General features: G+C 65.1%; 1 protein-coding gene across 2 annotated transcripts in view; it reads right to left on the bottom strand.

The window, feature by feature from the left end:
- Nucleotides 1-773: 773 nt before the first annotated feature.
- The window catches only part of LRP1 (LDL receptor related protein 1), a 53,322-nt gene continuing 37,372 nt past the window's right edge, over nucleotides 774-16,723 (bottom strand). For both annotated transcript variants that reach the window (XM_088538399.1, XM_088538400.1), the window contains 47 exons: nucleotides 16,124-16,328; nucleotides 15,701-15,893; nucleotides 15,287-15,412; nucleotides 15,066-15,191; nucleotides 14,524-14,643; nucleotides 13,827-13,940; nucleotides 13,374-13,523; nucleotides 13,011-13,145; nucleotides 12,654-12,770; nucleotides 12,406-12,534; nucleotides 12,211-12,333; nucleotides 11,940-12,080; nucleotides 11,682-11,869; nucleotides 11,370-11,553; nucleotides 11,106-11,191; nucleotides 10,648-10,767; nucleotides 10,379-10,566; nucleotides 10,020-10,225; nucleotides 9,604-9,792; nucleotides 9,310-9,458; nucleotides 8,895-8,988; nucleotides 8,531-8,647; nucleotides 8,323-8,442; nucleotides 7,860-7,982; nucleotides 7,453-7,578; nucleotides 7,232-7,348; nucleotides 6,545-6,651; nucleotides 6,303-6,435; nucleotides 5,846-5,965; nucleotides 5,538-5,660; nucleotides 5,239-5,382; nucleotides 5,036-5,170; nucleotides 4,666-4,785; nucleotides 4,178-4,449; nucleotides 3,911-4,089; nucleotides 3,599-3,705; nucleotides 3,406-3,522; nucleotides 3,010-3,186; nucleotides 2,774-2,914; nucleotides 2,508-2,681; nucleotides 2,268-2,429; nucleotides 1,932-2,106; nucleotides 1,751-1,855; nucleotides 1,584-1,648; nucleotides 1,306-1,393; nucleotides 1,073-1,214; nucleotides 774-997 (listed from right to left, as the gene is read on the bottom strand). In XM_088538399.1, coding sequence (XP_088394525.1) covers nucleotides 857-997; nucleotides 1,073-1,214; nucleotides 1,306-1,393; nucleotides 1,584-1,648; nucleotides 1,751-1,855; nucleotides 1,932-2,106; nucleotides 2,268-2,429; nucleotides 2,508-2,681; nucleotides 2,774-2,914; nucleotides 3,010-3,186; nucleotides 3,406-3,522; nucleotides 3,599-3,705; nucleotides 3,911-4,089; nucleotides 4,178-4,449; nucleotides 4,666-4,785; nucleotides 5,036-5,170; nucleotides 5,239-5,382; nucleotides 5,538-5,660; nucleotides 5,846-5,965; nucleotides 6,303-6,435; nucleotides 6,545-6,651; nucleotides 7,232-7,348; nucleotides 7,453-7,578; nucleotides 7,860-7,982; nucleotides 8,323-8,442; nucleotides 8,531-8,647; nucleotides 8,895-8,988; nucleotides 9,310-9,458; nucleotides 9,604-9,792; nucleotides 10,020-10,225; nucleotides 10,379-10,566; nucleotides 10,648-10,767; nucleotides 11,106-11,191; nucleotides 11,370-11,553; nucleotides 11,682-11,869; nucleotides 11,940-12,080; nucleotides 12,211-12,333; nucleotides 12,406-12,534; nucleotides 12,654-12,770; nucleotides 13,011-13,145; nucleotides 13,374-13,523; nucleotides 13,827-13,940; nucleotides 14,524-14,643; nucleotides 15,066-15,191; nucleotides 15,287-15,412; nucleotides 15,701-15,893; nucleotides 16,124-16,328 — 6,613 coding nt within the window. In that variant the 3' untranslated portion in view covers nucleotides 774-856. The remainder of the gene's footprint in view (nucleotides 998-1,072; nucleotides 1,215-1,305; nucleotides 1,394-1,583; nucleotides 1,649-1,750; nucleotides 1,856-1,931; nucleotides 2,107-2,267; nucleotides 2,430-2,507; nucleotides 2,682-2,773; nucleotides 2,915-3,009; nucleotides 3,187-3,405; nucleotides 3,523-3,598; nucleotides 3,706-3,910; nucleotides 4,090-4,177; nucleotides 4,450-4,665; nucleotides 4,786-5,035; nucleotides 5,171-5,238; nucleotides 5,383-5,537; nucleotides 5,661-5,845; nucleotides 5,966-6,302; nucleotides 6,436-6,544; nucleotides 6,652-7,231; nucleotides 7,349-7,452; nucleotides 7,579-7,859; nucleotides 7,983-8,322; nucleotides 8,443-8,530; nucleotides 8,648-8,894; nucleotides 8,989-9,309; nucleotides 9,459-9,603; nucleotides 9,793-10,019; nucleotides 10,226-10,378; nucleotides 10,567-10,647; nucleotides 10,768-11,105; nucleotides 11,192-11,369; nucleotides 11,554-11,681; nucleotides 11,870-11,939; nucleotides 12,081-12,210; nucleotides 12,334-12,405; nucleotides 12,535-12,653; nucleotides 12,771-13,010; nucleotides 13,146-13,373; nucleotides 13,524-13,826; nucleotides 13,941-14,523; nucleotides 14,644-15,065; nucleotides 15,192-15,286; nucleotides 15,413-15,700; nucleotides 15,894-16,123; nucleotides 16,329-16,723) is intronic.

Below are 16,723 nucleotides of genomic sequence, written 5' to 3'. Positions count from 1 at the left end.
TTTTGTTTAGTTGTAAAGTAATCCAGCAAAAATTATTAAAACATTTCCCCCCAATAAAAGGATGGGGTCGCCCCCTGCCCTCCCCCCACATGCGTTTATTTATTTCTACTATAAAAGCTAGGTCATTTCCATGTTGATTTTTTTTTTGAGTGTGTTTTTTATTTTTCTCCTGTTAAAAAATGTGCATGTTGGAGCGGGCGAGGTGCAGGCAAGCCGGAGCGGGGGCCGCAGCGGCCGGGCCGGGGGCTTCGCCAGGGCCCCCCAGCAGCAAGGAGCTGAAAATGCCACAAAGGGAAGGGAAGGAGGGACAGGGGGAGCTAAGAAAGGAGCGGGGGAGGCCACAGAGGCCATGGAGGGGGAACAGGGGGAAAAAGCAGTAGGGGAGGAAGACCAGGACAAGAGTGGGTGCAGGGAGGGGAGTGTGGAGGGATGCAGGGAGAGGGGGACACAGGGATGTGGAGAGGACGCAGGTAAAGGGCAGGGAGTAGGGAGGAGCGGGGGGAGCAGCCCCTGCGCTTTGCACCCTCCTGCCTGGACCCGGTGCTGCCGGCGTCCGGCTTTTTGCACGATTCCCCGGTCTCTGCTGAACGGGCAGCGCCAGGCGCCCGGCCCCGCCGCATGTCGCCCCCGGCTCCCTCACCGGCCTCGCGGCCGCCCCAGCAGTGGGGAGGCCCCACGGAAAGAGACTGAAACCAAACCAAAGTCGGATCTGGCACAGAGGGGCGCGAGGGCCCAGTACCGGGGAATATACAGGTAATAATACTGCTCACATAGAAAAGTAATAATCCTTCATTTGTACATTTATACAGCGGCCCTGGGCCGCCCCAGCCCCACTGTCCCGGCGTCTGCGCCTGCCCTACGCCAGTGGGTCGGCCAGCTCGTCGTCTGCCCCCCGTGCCAGCAGCTCTCGCTTCTCGTCGGTGCTGGCCAGTGAGTTGCGGCTGTTGTGGGCGCCCATGTAGAGCGTGGCATACACGGGGTTGGTGAAGTTGGTGGGCTGTGGAGAGCATCGAGCAGTCGCACAGGGCACCCACAGCCCAGCCCAGCCCGGCGCTCCGGCCCCGCATCCCACCTTGTCCGGGTCCAAGGTGAAGTCGGCATCCAGCAGCTCCCCCACATCGTCGTCAGGCTCCCCGTCGTAGGTGTAGGTGGGGTTCCCGATCTCCACGTTCATGGCACCGTTGGTCATCCGCTGGTGCTGGAAGCCCTTGGCACTGGGGGGTGGAACAGGGCTGGGATCAGCGCCAGAGGGCACTGGAGGGGCCAGGGATGCAATGTTTCCTCCAGCCCCAGCGCCCGACTTACCCCTTGATCCTCCACTTGTACCAGGCAAAGGCCACCACGGCCAGGAGCAGCAGCAGCAGCAGGATGGGGATGACGATGGAAGCAGCTCCTGGGAGGACAGGCACGAGTGCCCGTCAGCGGCTGCACGGCTGTGCCACTGCCACCGTCCCCTGCCCACCCCAGGGCTCGGCAGCCGGGCCGGGAGGGACCCGGAGCAGGAGCTCTGGCTTTCCCGGCCAGGTGCCGGGCAAACCAGCAGCCCTGTGGAAATTCCCTCCCCGCAGCGCCCCGCTACGCACGGCTGCTCTGCGGCTCGCTGAGCACCACGTCCTCACAGCGCGGCCCCGTCAGCCCCGCCGGGCACCTGCGGGAGCGGAGAGGAACGTCAGTACCATGGGGCAATGGGCAGCGCTGAAGGGGAGGCGACGGCGCCTCCCCCACGGTCCCAGACTCCGGCCATGCTTACAGGCACTCGGGCAGCTGCGTCTTGTCGCCCACGGTGCAGGTGCCACCGTTGAGACAGTAGTTGTCACAGGTGAGGCAGCTGGGGGCCACCTTGCCATTGGGGCAGCTGCAGGGCAGAGAGCACGAGTGGGCACACAGGGTCCCCGCAGCACCGTGCCCAGCCCCGCTGCCCTGGCACCTACATGCAGGAGACCTCTCCGCTCTGCTTGTTGATGTTGCACTCGCCCTCCTGGCAGCGGGAGCACTTGTTGTCCTGGCAGCGGCTGCCCTCGAACTGGGGCGGGCAGCGACACTGTTTGGCACCGCTCGCTGTCATCTGACACACGCCGTTGTTCTCGCAGTAGTCGAAGCACTGACCTGCGAGGGGCCGAAGCGGGGCGGCCGTCAGGGCACCGGTGACCGCGCACCCACCACCAGTGACCGCGCACCTGCCACCGGCGCCCAGCCCCTCGTGGCTCCCCCCGCTTCGTGCGAGCACCGGGATCCCCGGGCGCTGCTCCCCAGCGCGTGGCACTCACGGTACTGGCAGCGGTCACCGATGAAGGAGGGCGGGCAGCGGCAGTTGGGCTGGTTGCCCTGGTTGACGGTGCAGCTGCCGTTGTGCAGGCAGTAGTCGGTGCACACTTGCTGGTTGCAGCGGGGTCCCGTGAAGCCGGTGGGGCAGCGGCACGTGGGCATCCCTGGGGGAAGGCGAGAGCGCCGTGAGCCAGGCACCCACCCCCAGCACCCCGGGCACTCGTCGGCGCCGCCGGGCTCACCGGAGGGCGAGGCGGCGCAGGTGCCCCCATTCTGGCAGTAGTCCCAGCACTGGTCGATCTGGCACTTGTCGCCGCTGTAGCGCGGCTGGCAGCGGCACTTGGCCTGCTTGCGGGCGTTGAGGAAGCAGCTGCCCCCGTTGAGGCAGACCAGGTCACAGGTGTCCGTGGTGGGCACTGGTGGCGGCGGAGGAGAGGGGCCGGCTGAGCCGCGGCGCCGCTCACGGCGCGGACACGGCCGCGGTGCCCGCCTGGCCCCCGACACCTACCAACGGGTGAGACGGTGGGCGAGGGGATGAGCACGCAGGTGCCATTGTCCAGGCGCTTGCCATTGGGGCAGGTGCATACGGGGCCGCTGGGGCTGAGCAGGCAGAGCCACTCGCACTTCTTGCGGTCGCAGGGATTGGTCACTGACGGGGCGAGAGGTGGCGTGAGCCCCCGATCCGCGGGAGCCCCCGGTGCCCCATCCCCACGCTGGGCTGCCCAGCCCGGCGCTGGCACCAACCCTCTGGCTGCTTGTACTGGTGGTAGAGCACCACGTCGGTGGCGTGGTTGAGGCCGGACGTCAGGTTGGTGACGGACTTGTGCCCAAACTTGTGGATCTTGAAGATGCGGTTGTTGATGTAGGTGACGCCGTAGATGTAGTCCTCGAAGATGTCGATGCTGAAGGGGTGGCTCAGCCCTACGGCAGCCGCGGGGGGCAGCTCAGCGCATGCACCGGGGCGGCCGGCCTGAGGCAGTGCCAGCAGCACTGGCAAGGGCAACCCACTGTCCCCTCGCTGCTGTCCCTTGGGCATCTCCAACCTGGGGTCTGCAGTGCCCAGGGGCACCGTGCGGAAGGCCCCATCCCGCAGACCCTGTACCCCCACCCCGTGCTGGGGGCTCCTGGGGCCCCACTCACCCTTCTTGTTGTCGATGGCCACGACGGGGTCGGTGCCATTGAGCCGGATGCTGCCAATGACGGAGAGTTTGGCGTCGGCCCAGTAGAGCCGCTCATTGTGATAGTCCACGGCCAGCCCTGCGGCGCAGACACGCGATGAGGCTCCCGCCTGCGTGTGGGCCCTTCCCGCCGCCCCGCCGGGGCCTCTGCTCACCCGTGGGCCACTGGATGTTGTCCTGCACCAGCGTCTCCCGCAACGTCCCGTCCATGGCGGCCGTCTCGATCTTGGGGTGGTTGCCCCAGTCCGACCAGTACATCGTCCTGCCGAGGGGCCGCGGTCAGGACCGGTCGGGGGGCACAGCAGGGTGGGCCCCTCGGAACAGGGACCCTCACCCCTTCTCCCAGGCAGCCTGGAGTTACGGCCCAAGGGGAACGTGGCTCCGGCAACGCCAGCGCCAGAGGCCAGGGAAGGGCTGGGGCAGGGGGAGGGCTGGGTGGAGGGGGACAGCGAGGCCTTGGGTCTCACCCTCTCAGCGGGTCGACAACAATGGCGTGGGGCTCATCGATCATGCCCGAGATCAGCGTCTTGCGGTTCTCGCCCTTCATCTGCGCCACCTCGATGACATCCCGTCCAGAGTCGGTCCAGTAGATGTTCCCGGCCACCCAGTCGATAGCGATGCCCCGAGGCATCTTCAGCCCTGAGATCTGGGAAGAGCAGAGGAAAGGGGGCGGTCAGGGGGAGAAGGCTGCGGCGCCAGCCCGGCGCCTCCGCCACGGCCCCGGCCGGGCTCACGTTGAGGTGGGTAACGCCGCCGTCGATCTGGCGCCGGTTGCGGTTGGAGGCGGTGGAGGCGGCGGAGGAGGCGGGCAGCTCGCGGTACGAGATCCTGCCCGTGTGCCAGTTGGTCCAGTAGATCTTGTTGCCCTTCACGTAGATGTCCATGGCGTCGATGCGCACGTTCTCGTCGCCCTGGAAGGCCGGCTCGTAGGCGGAGTTGGGGTTGAAGGGGTACATGCTGCGGATCTTGTTGTCATCGGCGATGTACAGGATCTGGTGCTCGGAGCCTGCAAAACAGCAGCATTAGCAGCGCCAGGAGCCCCCGTGGCACCCCGGGCACCCTCCGAGCAGTGCCAAGTGCCTCCGCATTCCCAGCGCGCCAAGGACAGGCGCCCTGGCCACCCGCACAAGGCAAAGAGCACGGTGGGGAGGAGCGGGACGTGGCCGGGCCGGTGCCCCCTGCTCGGCGCCGGTGCCCCCCGCACGGCGCCGGCCCTCCTGACCTTCGGCCTTGCACATGTTGTCCGTCTTCATGAAGTTCTTGGCGCAGCTGCACACGTGGGAGCCCTTGGTGTTGTTGCAGAGCTGCGAGCAGGTGCCGAAGCGCAGGCACTCGTTGACATCTGGGCAGAGAGGATGGGAGCTACTGGGGAGGTTGGGCGGGGGCTGCAACCACGACGCCACCCGGCCCGGCCCTCGGAGCGGCCGTGTGAGCAGCAGCCCCTGGCTCCCCCATGCCCACTGCATCACGGTGGTGCCACACGGACACCGTTCATGGTGCCCCAGCCACCTTGGGCTGTGGAGATGCATTGCATGGTGCGAAGCAGCCACGAGCCTGGTGGCCTGACCCGAACCCTCGGCGGCAGTAGCTACCTTGGCAGGAATTCTTGTCTTGCACTTTCTGGAAGCCCCTGCGGCAGGTGCAGTACGTGGTGGAGCGCGCCTGGATGCACTGGGCCTCGTCCCCGCACATGGTGGTGTTGGTCATGCAGTCGTACGACTTGTGATCTGCGGCGGGACGCAGCGTCAGCGCCTGCGCTGTCCCCGTCCCCCCGCCGCGGCCCCCAGCCACGCACCGCGGGAGCAGGAGTCCTCGTCCGAGCCGTCGCCGCAGTCATCGAAGAAGTTGCAGCGGAGGCTGGCACTGATGCACTTCTTGTTCTCGCACAGGAACTCGTTCTTGTCCTGGCTGCAGCTCCGGGGCTTGGCCGTGGGGGACTCTGTGGGGGGACAGGGCGGTGGGCACGGGCTGGGCTGGGGGCACCCAGCCCGGCCCGGGTGCCACTGGGACAGAGCACAGAGGCGGCAGCCAGAGCTGCGGGGCTGGCACAGAGGAGCGGAGCGGAGGTGCCGAGCTGCGGCCGCCCCCACTCACCGCAGTCCTTCTCGTCGGTGTTGTCGCCACAGTTGTCGATGCCGTCACACTGCCGACCGATCCACAGACACACGCGGTCGTTCTTGCAACGGAACGGTCTGTTGGGGGGACACTGGAATTTCACTGCACCGGCAAACAGAAACAAACGGTGACGGTGAAAGGAGACGCCAGAGCCAGGCTGTCGCGCTCATCCGGAGCTGCCGCCGGAGCCCCCGTCCCGCGGCGAGAGCCCCGCCGGGAGCGTCGCCACGTCCCGCCGCCCCGCAGCACCCGCAGCCCGGCCGCGCTCGGCATGCCACCGCACTCACAGCACTCCTCAGGGTTCTCGTCCGAGTTGTCCCCGCAGTCGTCCTCCCCGTCGCACTTCCAGGCCAGCGGCTTGCACAGCGTGTTGTTGCACTGGAACTCGTCCAGGGGGCAGGTGCGGACTGCGGGCGGCACGGCTGTGCTGTCAGCGAGCGCCAGCCGCAAAGGAGCCGCCGCAGCGACGGAGCCACAACCGCAACGGCGTCACAGCCGCAACAGAGCCACAACCCGGACGGAGCTGCAGTCGCGATGGAGCCGCAGACCCGACAGCCGCAGCCGCGACAAAGCCGCCACCATGACAAAGCCGCAGCTGCAACGGAACTGCAGCCCTTATGGAGCTGCAGCCCTGATGGACCCATAGCACGGACGGAGCCACAACCCTCCCAGGGTGACAAGGGGCACAGGGAGGGGAGGGCCACATGCACAGAGCATGCCAGGGAGCACCGACACTGGCATTACCCCCGGTGCCGCAGTTCTCCTCATCGGTGCCGTCCATGCAGTCAGCATCGGCATCGCAGCGCCAGCGCATGGGGATGCAGTGCCCGTTCTTGCACTGGAACTGGTCAAACTCGCAGCGGGGCGTGCAGTCTTTCTGCAGGGGCAGGAGGGACACTGTGTTCCGGGCGGCGGGCAGGAAGGGGCATGCTGCACCCCTGTGCTGCCCTGCAGTGGGACGCGGGACGCAGCCGGGGCTGCCATACCTCGTCAGAGCCATCCGCGCAGTCGTGGTCCCCGTCGCACTTCCAGCGTCCAGCGATGCAGCGGCCGTTGGCGCAGGAGAACTCGCTCTCAGAGCAGGGCCTGGGAGCTTGGGACAGAGCACGGGATGGAGCGTGAGTGGCCCCGCAGCAGCCGCGGCGCTGGTGCAAATCCCTCAGGGCTGCTCCAGCCCCGACCCTCCGCCCTCACCTCTGTTTCATCCTACTCGCTTACTTTCAAGAGGCTCTATGTGGAATTAAAAGATTTTGGCAGCAACCTACCTCTGAGCGCCCCATAACGACAGTGTGAAAATGGAGAAAAACATAAGATGAGGTGAAATGGCACAAACTCAAAAACACAACGTGAAATCAACGGAAAAGAAAAGCTTCGGGCTTTGGAGGGGGCAGATGGGGACAGGTCGAGGGACAGGGAGGGACCCCCGGGGGCCCAGCACCTGGCCCAAGAAGCCAGTGCTGCTGCACACGTGAGCACAAGCATGCAGGGGCCGAACTGCCCCGCGCACCAGGGTCTGGCCAAGGGACCGAGGGGGCCGACAGCCGCCGCAGAGCTCTGTGCGAGCAGCAAACGCAGCCCCGGCGCGTGCCCGGGCCCATGCGCGCGGGGACGCAGGGACAGCCGAGGGCTGCGGCCGCATCCGTGCTGCTCCCGGCCAGTGAGGCGGCACGTACTGCAGCTCTCCTCATCCGAGTTGTCCCCGCAGTCATTGTCGTAGTCGCACTGCCAGCGCCCCGGCACGCAGCGGTTGTTCTTGCAGCGGAACTGGTAGGGCTCGCAGGTGCGTTCATCTGTGGGGGGCCGCGAGGTTGGTGCTAGTCGGCACGCGGCACGGCCGCAGGGGCAGACGTGCCCTCGAGGCCCTGGTGGACGGTCTCCCCGGCCCCAGGCTCACCGCACTCCTCCTTGGGCTCGTCGGAGCCATCGCCGCAGTCGTCCTCCCCGTCGCACTTCCAGCGCGCCGGAATGCACCTGCCCGAGTCTTTGCATCGGAACTCATCCACGCCGCATGTCATTTGCGCTGCACGGAGAGGAACACGTCACTGACGTGGCACCGGCCAGCTGCACCTCAAGGACAGCTTCTGCATTGACCCGGAGCCGAGCGCAGCAACGGGGCAGGAGCCCTGGCTGCTGCTCTCCAGGAAGGGAGGCAGCAGGGAACGTCGCAGGGGGATGGACCCGGGCAGAGCAGGGCCAGCACTGCCTGCGGCATGCGCAGATGTGCCAGACCCGAGCAGGGACCCTGCACACATGGGGACGAGCTGGGGGCAGAACCCAGCACCCTGCGTGCGAGCTGCTTACTGCAGTTGGCGGGTTCATCCGAGCCGTCCACGCAGTCGTTGTCCCGGTCGCACACCCAGACGCGGGGGATGCAGCGCTTGGTGATCGCACACTGGAACTGGTTGGGGGCGCACGTCACCTCCGCTGAAGAGGGAGAAGCAGACTCAGAACAGGGGGGTCCTGCCAACAGCTACCCTGCCCAACTGCCCTGCTGGAGATGGGCATCTCCACAGAGTCTCTGGCCAGGCTTGGTGATGCCTTTGCTCAAACAGGGCAGGGAGGAGAGCCCTGTGACAGCCCCAGAAGACTCTCCCGTCTGCTCCACTGGCCCGAGCAGCTGCAGGCAGATGGGGAAGATGCAGCAACAAATCCCTCAGCTGCGAGCAGATGGCTCCGGGTAGCGCAACCCCACGGCAAATATGTGAACTGGCCACGGAGGGATTTACCGTGCGTGCTCCTCATGCACCCACTAGCCCCCACTTACGGCAGTCCTTCTCGTCCTCGCCGTCGCCACAGTTATCCTGGCCATTGCAGCGGAAGATGCCCGGGATGCAGCGGTTGGTGTTGGTGCATTTGAACTGGCTGGGCAGGCACACGTGGATATCTGGGGAGGGAGGCGACGTGGTCAGAAGCTGAGACAGAGCATCTCCGTCTCACTCCTCGGATGCCGCAGCAGGAGGTGGGGAACCTACCGCAGTTGGCTTCATCCGAGTTGTCCTGGCAGTCGTTGTCCCCATCGCAGATGAAGGCCGGGTTGGTGCAGATCCCCGTGGAACACTGGAACTGCCCTGGCCGGCATTTGAACTCGGCTGCGAGGAGAGCGGGGCAGGGTGAGACAACCCCCGGGGCAGCATTTCCAGGGCAAACCTTAACTTCCCACTTCACCCTCTGTGGGGCCCTCAGCTAGGACTGGGCAAACAACACACGAGGTCCTGGGCTGGCAGAGGGGGAGCGGGGCGGCCTGCACCGGGCCAGAGAGCCAGGCCGACTGCTGCAGCGCTCAGAGCCCCACTCCAAAGGACAAGGCCACCCGCTCCATGTCCTGCCCTGACTCACGGCAGTCCTCGGGCTCATCTGAACGGTCCCCGCAGTCGTCCTCGGTGTCGCATTTCCACCAGAAAGGGATGCACTTGTCGTTCTTGCAGACAAACTGCAACGGAGAGCAGCTGGGGAGGGTGTGCGGGAACGGGGCGCCTAGACGGGGACCTCTGCACCAACCCGGCCCCAAGCCACCCCACACGGCCATGGGGGTTTGGGGAAGGGGAAGGGCAGCCCATGGGAATGAGGCTCTGGAATTGGGGCAATCGTGGCTCCCATCCCAACCGCCGCAGTCTGCACGTGCTGCCAAGGGCCACAGGAGGGAGATGTTGCCCACGCCAGGAGAAGGCGGACGCAGGGCGCGCACGCACGCGTGCCTGGGGAGCCTCAGGGCCGCTGCAGCAGCACGGGAGGACGCGGGCAGCGCCGGTACCTGGCTGGCCGTGCAGTTGGAGACGCAGGTTTTGCCATCGCTGCCCAAGTAGAAGTTGGTGGGACAAGCGCACTTGTGCCCCCCGCCCGGGGAGAGCAGGCAGAGGTTGCTGCAGCCGCCATTGTTGGTCTTGCAAGGATGGTTGGGGACTGGGAGGCGACAGGGAGAGAACTGTGATCAGAGTGGGGAAAAGAGAACCCCCAACAGTGCACGAACCCTTCGCTGGGCCTCCCATCCCACTGCGGACATTGCCCAGGGCCACCAGAGCCCCTTGTGCCCCGGCCCGCGGCTCACCATCAGGCTGGCGGTAGGGGTGGTAGATGTGGATGTCCATGGGGCGGTGCAGCGTGCTGATGAGCAGTGTCTTGTTGGCGCCCGTGGTCTTGTGAGCCCGGTTGATGGACTTGGTCTCCCAGTCGGTCCAGTAGATGAAGTCCTCAAAGAGGGTGAGCGCGAAGATATGCGGGATGTCCTGGCTCAGGACTGCAACAGGGAGCAGGCGGCCCCTGAGAGGCTGCCCCAGCCCCTGCCGCCCATCTTGGCCGGCCACGCACCGGGCAGTGCCCCCCCAGGGCCACCTCGGCCACAACCAATGTCCTCCCTTGGCCAACAGGGCTGGGCACAGAGCCCAAGGTCTTTGCTCCCAGCCCCACGCCAAGACCACGCTCCTCCAGAGGGACAGAAGGGGACACAGGGCCCGGCCCTCTCACCCGTGTGCCGGTTGGAGCCGTCCAGGCTGGCGAACTCGATGTAGTCCTCCCGCGCGTCAGCCCAATAAATTCGGCTGTTGATGTAGTCGAGGGTGAGGCCGTTGGGCCACGTTATCTTGGTGTCCACGATGACGCTGCGGTTGGTGCCATCCATGCCAATCTTCCCGATCAGGGAGTGGTCGCCCCAGTCCGTCCAGTACAAGTAACTGGGGAGGAGAAGGGAACCGCGGAGGGAGGCTGAGTCCAGGGTGTCCCGGAGCAGAGGAGGCCCTGTCCTGCCTGTCCCCAGGACTAGCGCCACCAGCAAGACAGGCCACTGGCGCTGGCGACATAACGGGGATGGTCCCAAAGGCTCTCACCCGTTCTGTACATCCACCACCAGTGCCCGGGGCTCACGCAGGCCCGAGTTGACCAGCACCGTGCGATAGGCACCGTTGAGCTTCGACACCTCAATAGTGTCCCGACCCTTGTCGCACCAGTACAGGTTGCCGCCCACCCAGTCCACAGCCAGGCCGTCCGGGTTGCTGAGACCCGTGCGGTGAAGAACCTGCAAGGAAGAAGCAGGTGAGGAGAATGGGATCCCGCAGGATTCCATTCCCGCAGGAATGAGCCCAGGTCCCCCTCCCACCTGAACGTTGCTCCCGTTGATGTGCATGCGGCGGATCATGCTGCCCTGCGTGGTGACGTCCGTCCAGTAGATCATCTGCTCCCGGTAGTCGAAATCCAGAGCCACCGCGTTGTTCAGCCCCTGGAGGAAAAGAGAAGCATTGAAGCAGCCTCGGGCACAGGCAGCCCTGCAAGGGCCCCAGGCCCAGCTCTGTCCCTGCAGGGATGTTAGAGGCAGTTACAGACAACTGTAGTGTGTTGCCTGCATAGACGCTACCTTATAAAGGTCAGCTACCAAGGAGCTGCTGTTTACACAGGACCCGGCGTATATTTATAGTGAGAGCTACTATTTATACAGGACCCATCATCTGCGTCAGAAGCCAAGAGCCCAACTCACATCCCCCCTTTCGATGCCACTCGTTTCACCCCCGCCTGGTCCTGGGGCTGGTGCCACCCTCAGGTGCCCCCGCTCGCCCGTACCTGCTTGAGCAAGGTGTAGTTGGAGCCGTCCAGGTTGAGCTTCCTCAGGTAGTACCGGTTGGCAAAGATGAGGAAGGGCTCTTCATCTGCAGGGGGAGCGGAGGCGGCTCGGGGCGGGCTGCAGGCAGGGCCCCTGCACCCAGCAGCGCCCGCGCCAGCCCCGTCCTGCCTGGCTGCCACCGCGTCCCAGCGAGAGCCCCGCGTCGGGCGCCAGCACCAGGTGCTCCAGAGCCCCCCTCCTCCAGCCCTGCTCTGGGCACTCACCCGTGACGGCTTTGCAGCTGGTGGGGTTGTCAGGCTTGAGCTTGTAGCCCTCTATGCAGAGGCACTTGAAGCTGCCCAGCGTGTTGATGCACTTCTGGCTGCAGGGGTAGGTGGTGGAGCACTCATCGATGTCGATGCACGTCTTCCCGTCGTCCTTGAGCCGGAACCCGGGACGGCATCTGCACTGCAGGAGGCAACCGGGAGCTGTTAGAGGCATCCGTCACCACTGCACGAGCGGGCTCAGGCGCAGGGAGCTGGCACCAGCCAGGACTGCCCACATGCGCTGCCCTCGAATCCAGCGCGGGCCCCTACCTTGTACCCAATCTTGAGGTCCTCACACTCCTGTGAGCAGCCGCTGAGCTTCTTGTTGAGACACTCGTTGATGAAGCAGTTGAGCTCGTCAGAGCCGTCCGCGCAGTCGTCGTTGTTGTTGCACAGCAGGGCCTCGGGGATGCACTTGCCGTTCTTGCACAGGAAGAAGGAGTCGTTGCACTTGTTCTCTGCAAGGGTGGCAGCGGTCAGGGCCTCCCGGCGCAGCAGCTCCCTGGCCCCCACCAGACCCGCAGGTACCGGGGCTGCTGCAACGCGGGTTCTTGGGCGCCTCGTCCGAGTGGTCGTGGCAGTCGAACTCGCCATCGCACTCCCACTGGCTGTTGCTGAGGCAGCGGCCGTTGGCGCAGCGGAACTCGTGGGGGCCGCACGTGGGGTACTCTGGAGCGGGGCAGCGGCTCAGGCTGCGCCTCTGCCCCCAGCCTGCCCCATCCCTGCACCCCCCGCATGCAAAGACTCCCCAGCCCAGGTCCCTCTGCCAGGGGGTCCCATGTCCCCCTCAGGCACCCACCACACTCCAGGGACTCATCGGAGCCGTCACCGCAGTCGTCGTCGTGGTCACACACGAAGTGCTTGGGGATGCACTGCCGGTTGCCGCACATGAACTCCCGCTCGTCGCACGTGTTGTTGTACACTGCAAAGAGACGCCACTGTCACCCTCTCGCGCCACCACTGTCCCCTACCACCAGCTCCCCCCACCACTCACAGCAGCCGGCGGCCAGCGTCTCGTCAGCGCCGTCGGCGCAGTCCTTGTCCCCATCGCAGAGCCAGCGCTCCGGCACGCACACGTAGGTGCCAGGGCACTGGAAGGAGCCAGCGCTGCAGGTGGTCAGACCTGCGGGAGGGACGGGAAGGGACTGTCACCAAAGCAGCATGACTGGAGGGAGCAGCCAGGGCCAGGAGTGGGAAAGCAGGGCTGGGGGGCAGCAGGGGATACGGGCCGGAGCAACTCACGGCAGCGGCTGTCCTCGTCAGAGCCGTCCCCGCAGTCGTCCGCCCCGTCGCACACCCAGAGCTTGGAGATGCAGCGGTGGTTGTTGCACTCGAACTGCACCGGGTAGCAGAACTTGTCTGGGGGGCAGAGGAGGAGGAGGTCAGGGCTGGGCCGCACAGAGGAAGGACAAAGCAGAAACCTTACCGAAAAGGTAAGCTGCAAAACTTGGGGAGCCCGCCCAAAAAACAACCGCCCACACAGGCGCATGCACCAAGCAAACAACATACAGGACATTGCTCTCGGCCAGAAGCAAAGGCCCCAGCGGAGACCAGCGCTTCCACCGCCCCGCCGCGACCCCGGGCCCTGACTCTCCCCACCCTGCCGCTCACTGCAGTGCGTCTCGTCCTCCCCGTTCTCGCAGTCATCCTCCTTGTCACAGGTCCAGGTCATGGGGATGCACCTCCCGCTGGGACAGGCGAAGTAGTTGGCCGGACACTTGGGCTTCCTTCCACCTGCTTTGAGAGGAATCCGTCAGGGAGGCCGTGACACCAGTGGAGCCCATCTGTGTCCGTGTCCCGAACAGCTCCCAGGGGACAAGAACCCAGGGAGATCCCTGCCACCCCCGGGAGCAGCATCCCGGCACAGGGACGCAAGGGGATCCTTGCAGGCAGAGCATCCACTGTCCCAACGGCCCCAAGGGCGGCGCAGACTCCCCGACCCGGCGCTCCGTCCGCTCTCACCGGGACAGTTGCGCTCATCCGAGTAGTCGCCGCAGTCGTTGGCGCCATCGCACACCCAGCTCGGGGCATAGCACAGCGAGGTGTGCTCGCACTTCTGGAACGTCGTGCCCTTCACCCCCAGCCTGAAATAGCTGCTGCAGTCGGTGGCGGCTGCAAGGAAGCAGACCAAAGGCCTAGGTGATGGGCACAGCTCGCTCGGGGCAGCAGTAGCCCTCGCCCTCTTGCTATCACCAAGTCCATCTCATCCCCACGTCTCCTGCACCCCCATGCTGGGATCACCCATTTCCTTGCTACGTGCTTCAGATGAGCTACTAGGCAGGGCTGGAGGTGACACAAGGGCCAGCACCTCCTTCAGCACCTGCTGGCGGCATCCGAGCCTGGACCCTGCTCCCTCCAACGCGAGTCCCGCAGCCCCAGCGAGCCGCAGGACGGGACGGTCACCGGGGCACTCACTGCAGTTCATCTCGTCGGACGCGTCCTCGCAGTCGATGAACTGGTTGCAGCGGCTCGAATTCCCGATGCAGCTCCCATCCCGGCAGCGGAACTCGGTGGCGGCGCAGCTTGTTTCTGCAAGGGGAAACCGCTGCGATGAGGCCACCAGGACCCGCCGTGGCCCCTGCGTGTGCTCACACTGCCTTTGCCCTGCCCGGCCTTGGACTGACCCTCCCAGCCCTGTGTCCTCCTCCCAACTGGTTCCTCTCCGGCTCATGGATTTGCCCAAGCTCCTCGGATGGGGCCTGGCCCTGGCACAGAGCCGCTTCCGAGCTGCTCAGGACCCAGCAGATGGAGCTACAGCTCTGCCGGGGCCACCTCAGTGGGACGTTGTCCTGGGAGGTGCCAGGTGCCCCTTTCTTGGGAAGAGGCAGCACTGGCACAGCACCTGGTCATCACCTTGTGCTCCTCCTGAGTATTAAACCACTCTAAATAGCTCTGGTTGCGGCACTGTCCTTCTCAGGAGCTTCCCTGCTCCCGTGGAGTGAGTTTTAAGGAGCTGGTGAAGGAACACGCAGCACTGCCGGGGTTTAACCTTGACTCTGCTAAGCCCCGGCTCTGCTTTGATGCTGTCAAGCTGAAGGTAGCTCCCTCCTGAAGTCCCTGTCCCAGACAGCTGACCGCGCAAGGGCTGGCGCGGCGCCAGGCAGCTGCTTACTGTTGCACGGCACTTCGTCCGAGTTGTCCCCGCAGTCATCCACGCCATTGCACCAGTAGTGACTGGCAATGCAGCGGCCGTTCATGCAGTGCAGATAACCCTTCTTGCACTTGCGGCTGCCTGCGAGAGAGAGGGGAATGGGAGGACGAGAGCAGGGCGAGGGCCTCGGGCTCTCGGCTCCTCACGGACCCCTCCGCAGTGGAGAAACCGTTGCACAGAGCAACATGAGGAAACCAACTGCCTCGGGCTGTGCTGGCAGCATCGGCACTGCCCTGCAGAGACCCTCTCTGATGAGGAGCAAGTGCTGCCAGCAGGAGAAGGTGCTGCGGCCTCCTCGGGATGGCTCACAGCATCCCGCTCTCCCGCAACTGGGAAAGCCCTGGAGCCCGGGAAGCCCAGCTCGGAGCGCAAGAGGAGCGAGGCAGAGTGACGGGGTGCGAGGAGACAGCCCGGGAGAGCTGGCTCCCTCCGGCTGGCAGACAGGGAAGGGTGCGAGTGCATGAGCATGCGTGAGGGCAGAGCAGCAAGAGGAGGAACCTTACTGCAGTAGGACTGCTTCTCATCCGACTTGTCCTTGCAGTGCACCACGCCGTCACAGGTCCGGCTGAAGTCGATACAGTCGCCGTTACCGCATTCGAACTCGTGCACATTGCAAGTGGAATTGAGGGCTGGCGGGTGGGCGAGCAAGGTCAGCTCTGCCCGGAGCAGACAGGCTGCCCTCCCACTACCCCTTCGTGCTCCCCACTACCCCTTTGTCCCCCACCTTTGCAGGTGAAGTCCTCCTGCAGGACGCGCTCGCCACGGCACGAGCAGTTGACCTGGCTCTTAGGCGTGAGCAGGCAGAGGTCCTGGCAGCCGCCGTTGTTCACTCTGCAGGGGGACAGCTCGCCTGGGAGAGACGGAGAGCGGCCCTGAGCACCCCCGTGCCCTGCCACACCGGCCGGGTATGGCGCTGGCTGCGCTCTCCCCCTGCCCTGCCAAAGGGGACACGGCGGGCAGCATCAGGGGCATCGGCCTCCTGCGTCTGCATGGGAAGGATGCCCTGGGAACAGCCTCGTGTCCCCTGGCTGCAAACGGGGCCAGAAGAGCCAGAGCTTCCTGGCAGGGGCTGGAGGAGCCCTCGCAGGCCGAGCAGGGCAGGGACACATCGGGTGGGCACATGGGTGAGTGTCCTTACAGCTGTCAGTGTCGTTGGCCACAGCAATGATCCCCATGGGCTGCTGGGGGATGTCAACGCGCAGGAGCTTCATGTCGGTGCCCACGTATTTGTTCGCTCGCTGCACAGCCCGGCGCACCCAGTCCGTCCAGAAGATGTAGTCGCCATAGACAGCCAGGCCAAAGGGGTGCACGGGCTCTGATTTCAGGATCACCTGCCGGATGTTGGCGAACCGTGAGCACCTGGGCTGAGGGACACAGGCCCCAGCACCACTCCGACGAGTTCCCACCCCAGTCCACCCGCCCGAGGGAAACCCAACGTCCCTTTGCCGCAGGAAGAGCTCTGCTCCTTCCAGTATCAACCCCTCTGCTTTGCCCAGCCCAGGTCTGGCCTCCAGGACCTCTTGTCCTCCGCTCTGTCCCCAGCGTAGGGGCCTCAACTCACGTGGCGGTGGGAGCCGTCGTACTCGCAGCGCTCGATCTTGTCCAGCGTGGCATCCGAGAAGTAAATCTTCTCAGCCTTGTGGTCGATGGCTAGTCCATTGGGTGTCCGTATGTCCTGGTCTATGATGATGAGGACATTGGCACCGGACAGAGTGGCACGCATGATGCTGGGGTGCTGCTCGTTCCAGTTGGTCCAGAACATCAGGCTGGAAGGGAGAAGACATCAGATGCCTTTGAAAACCCCACTTCTCCCCAAGTGTCTTTGATCTACCTTCCACCACTGGCAGATGGTGGTGGCCCACCCCTTGCTGCTGTTTCCAGGGACTTTGGGACACACAGGGCCACTGTTCCCAGTGTAAGGGGGCAGAAGTGGATGAACAAGGCAGCTGGGAAAGGTGGCAGCTCATGGTTGGCAGCCCATGGCACCCGCTGGCCCAAGAAGGGGATGGGATGGGGTTTCCCTCTGCTTCCCGCAGCCACAGGAGGGCTGTATGGGGACATGGGGCTCTGCACCCCTGGGTGTATCTGTCTGATCCAGCCTCCTCCTGGGGAACTCGGCAGGTCCAGGAGGTCAGGACCAACATTTCCCTTCTGGAGCAGA

This window comes from Tinamus guttatus, unplaced genomic scaffold (genome assembly GCF_059628265.1).
Source record: "Tinamus guttatus ecotype Peru unplaced genomic scaffold, ASM5962826v1 Tinamus_guttatus_pri_ptg001067l, whole genome shotgun sequence".
Taxonomy (NCBI): domain Eukaryota; kingdom Metazoa; phylum Chordata; class Aves; order Tinamiformes; family Tinamidae; genus Tinamus; species Tinamus guttatus.
This window is presented reverse-complemented; position numbering and strand designations above follow the sequence as displayed.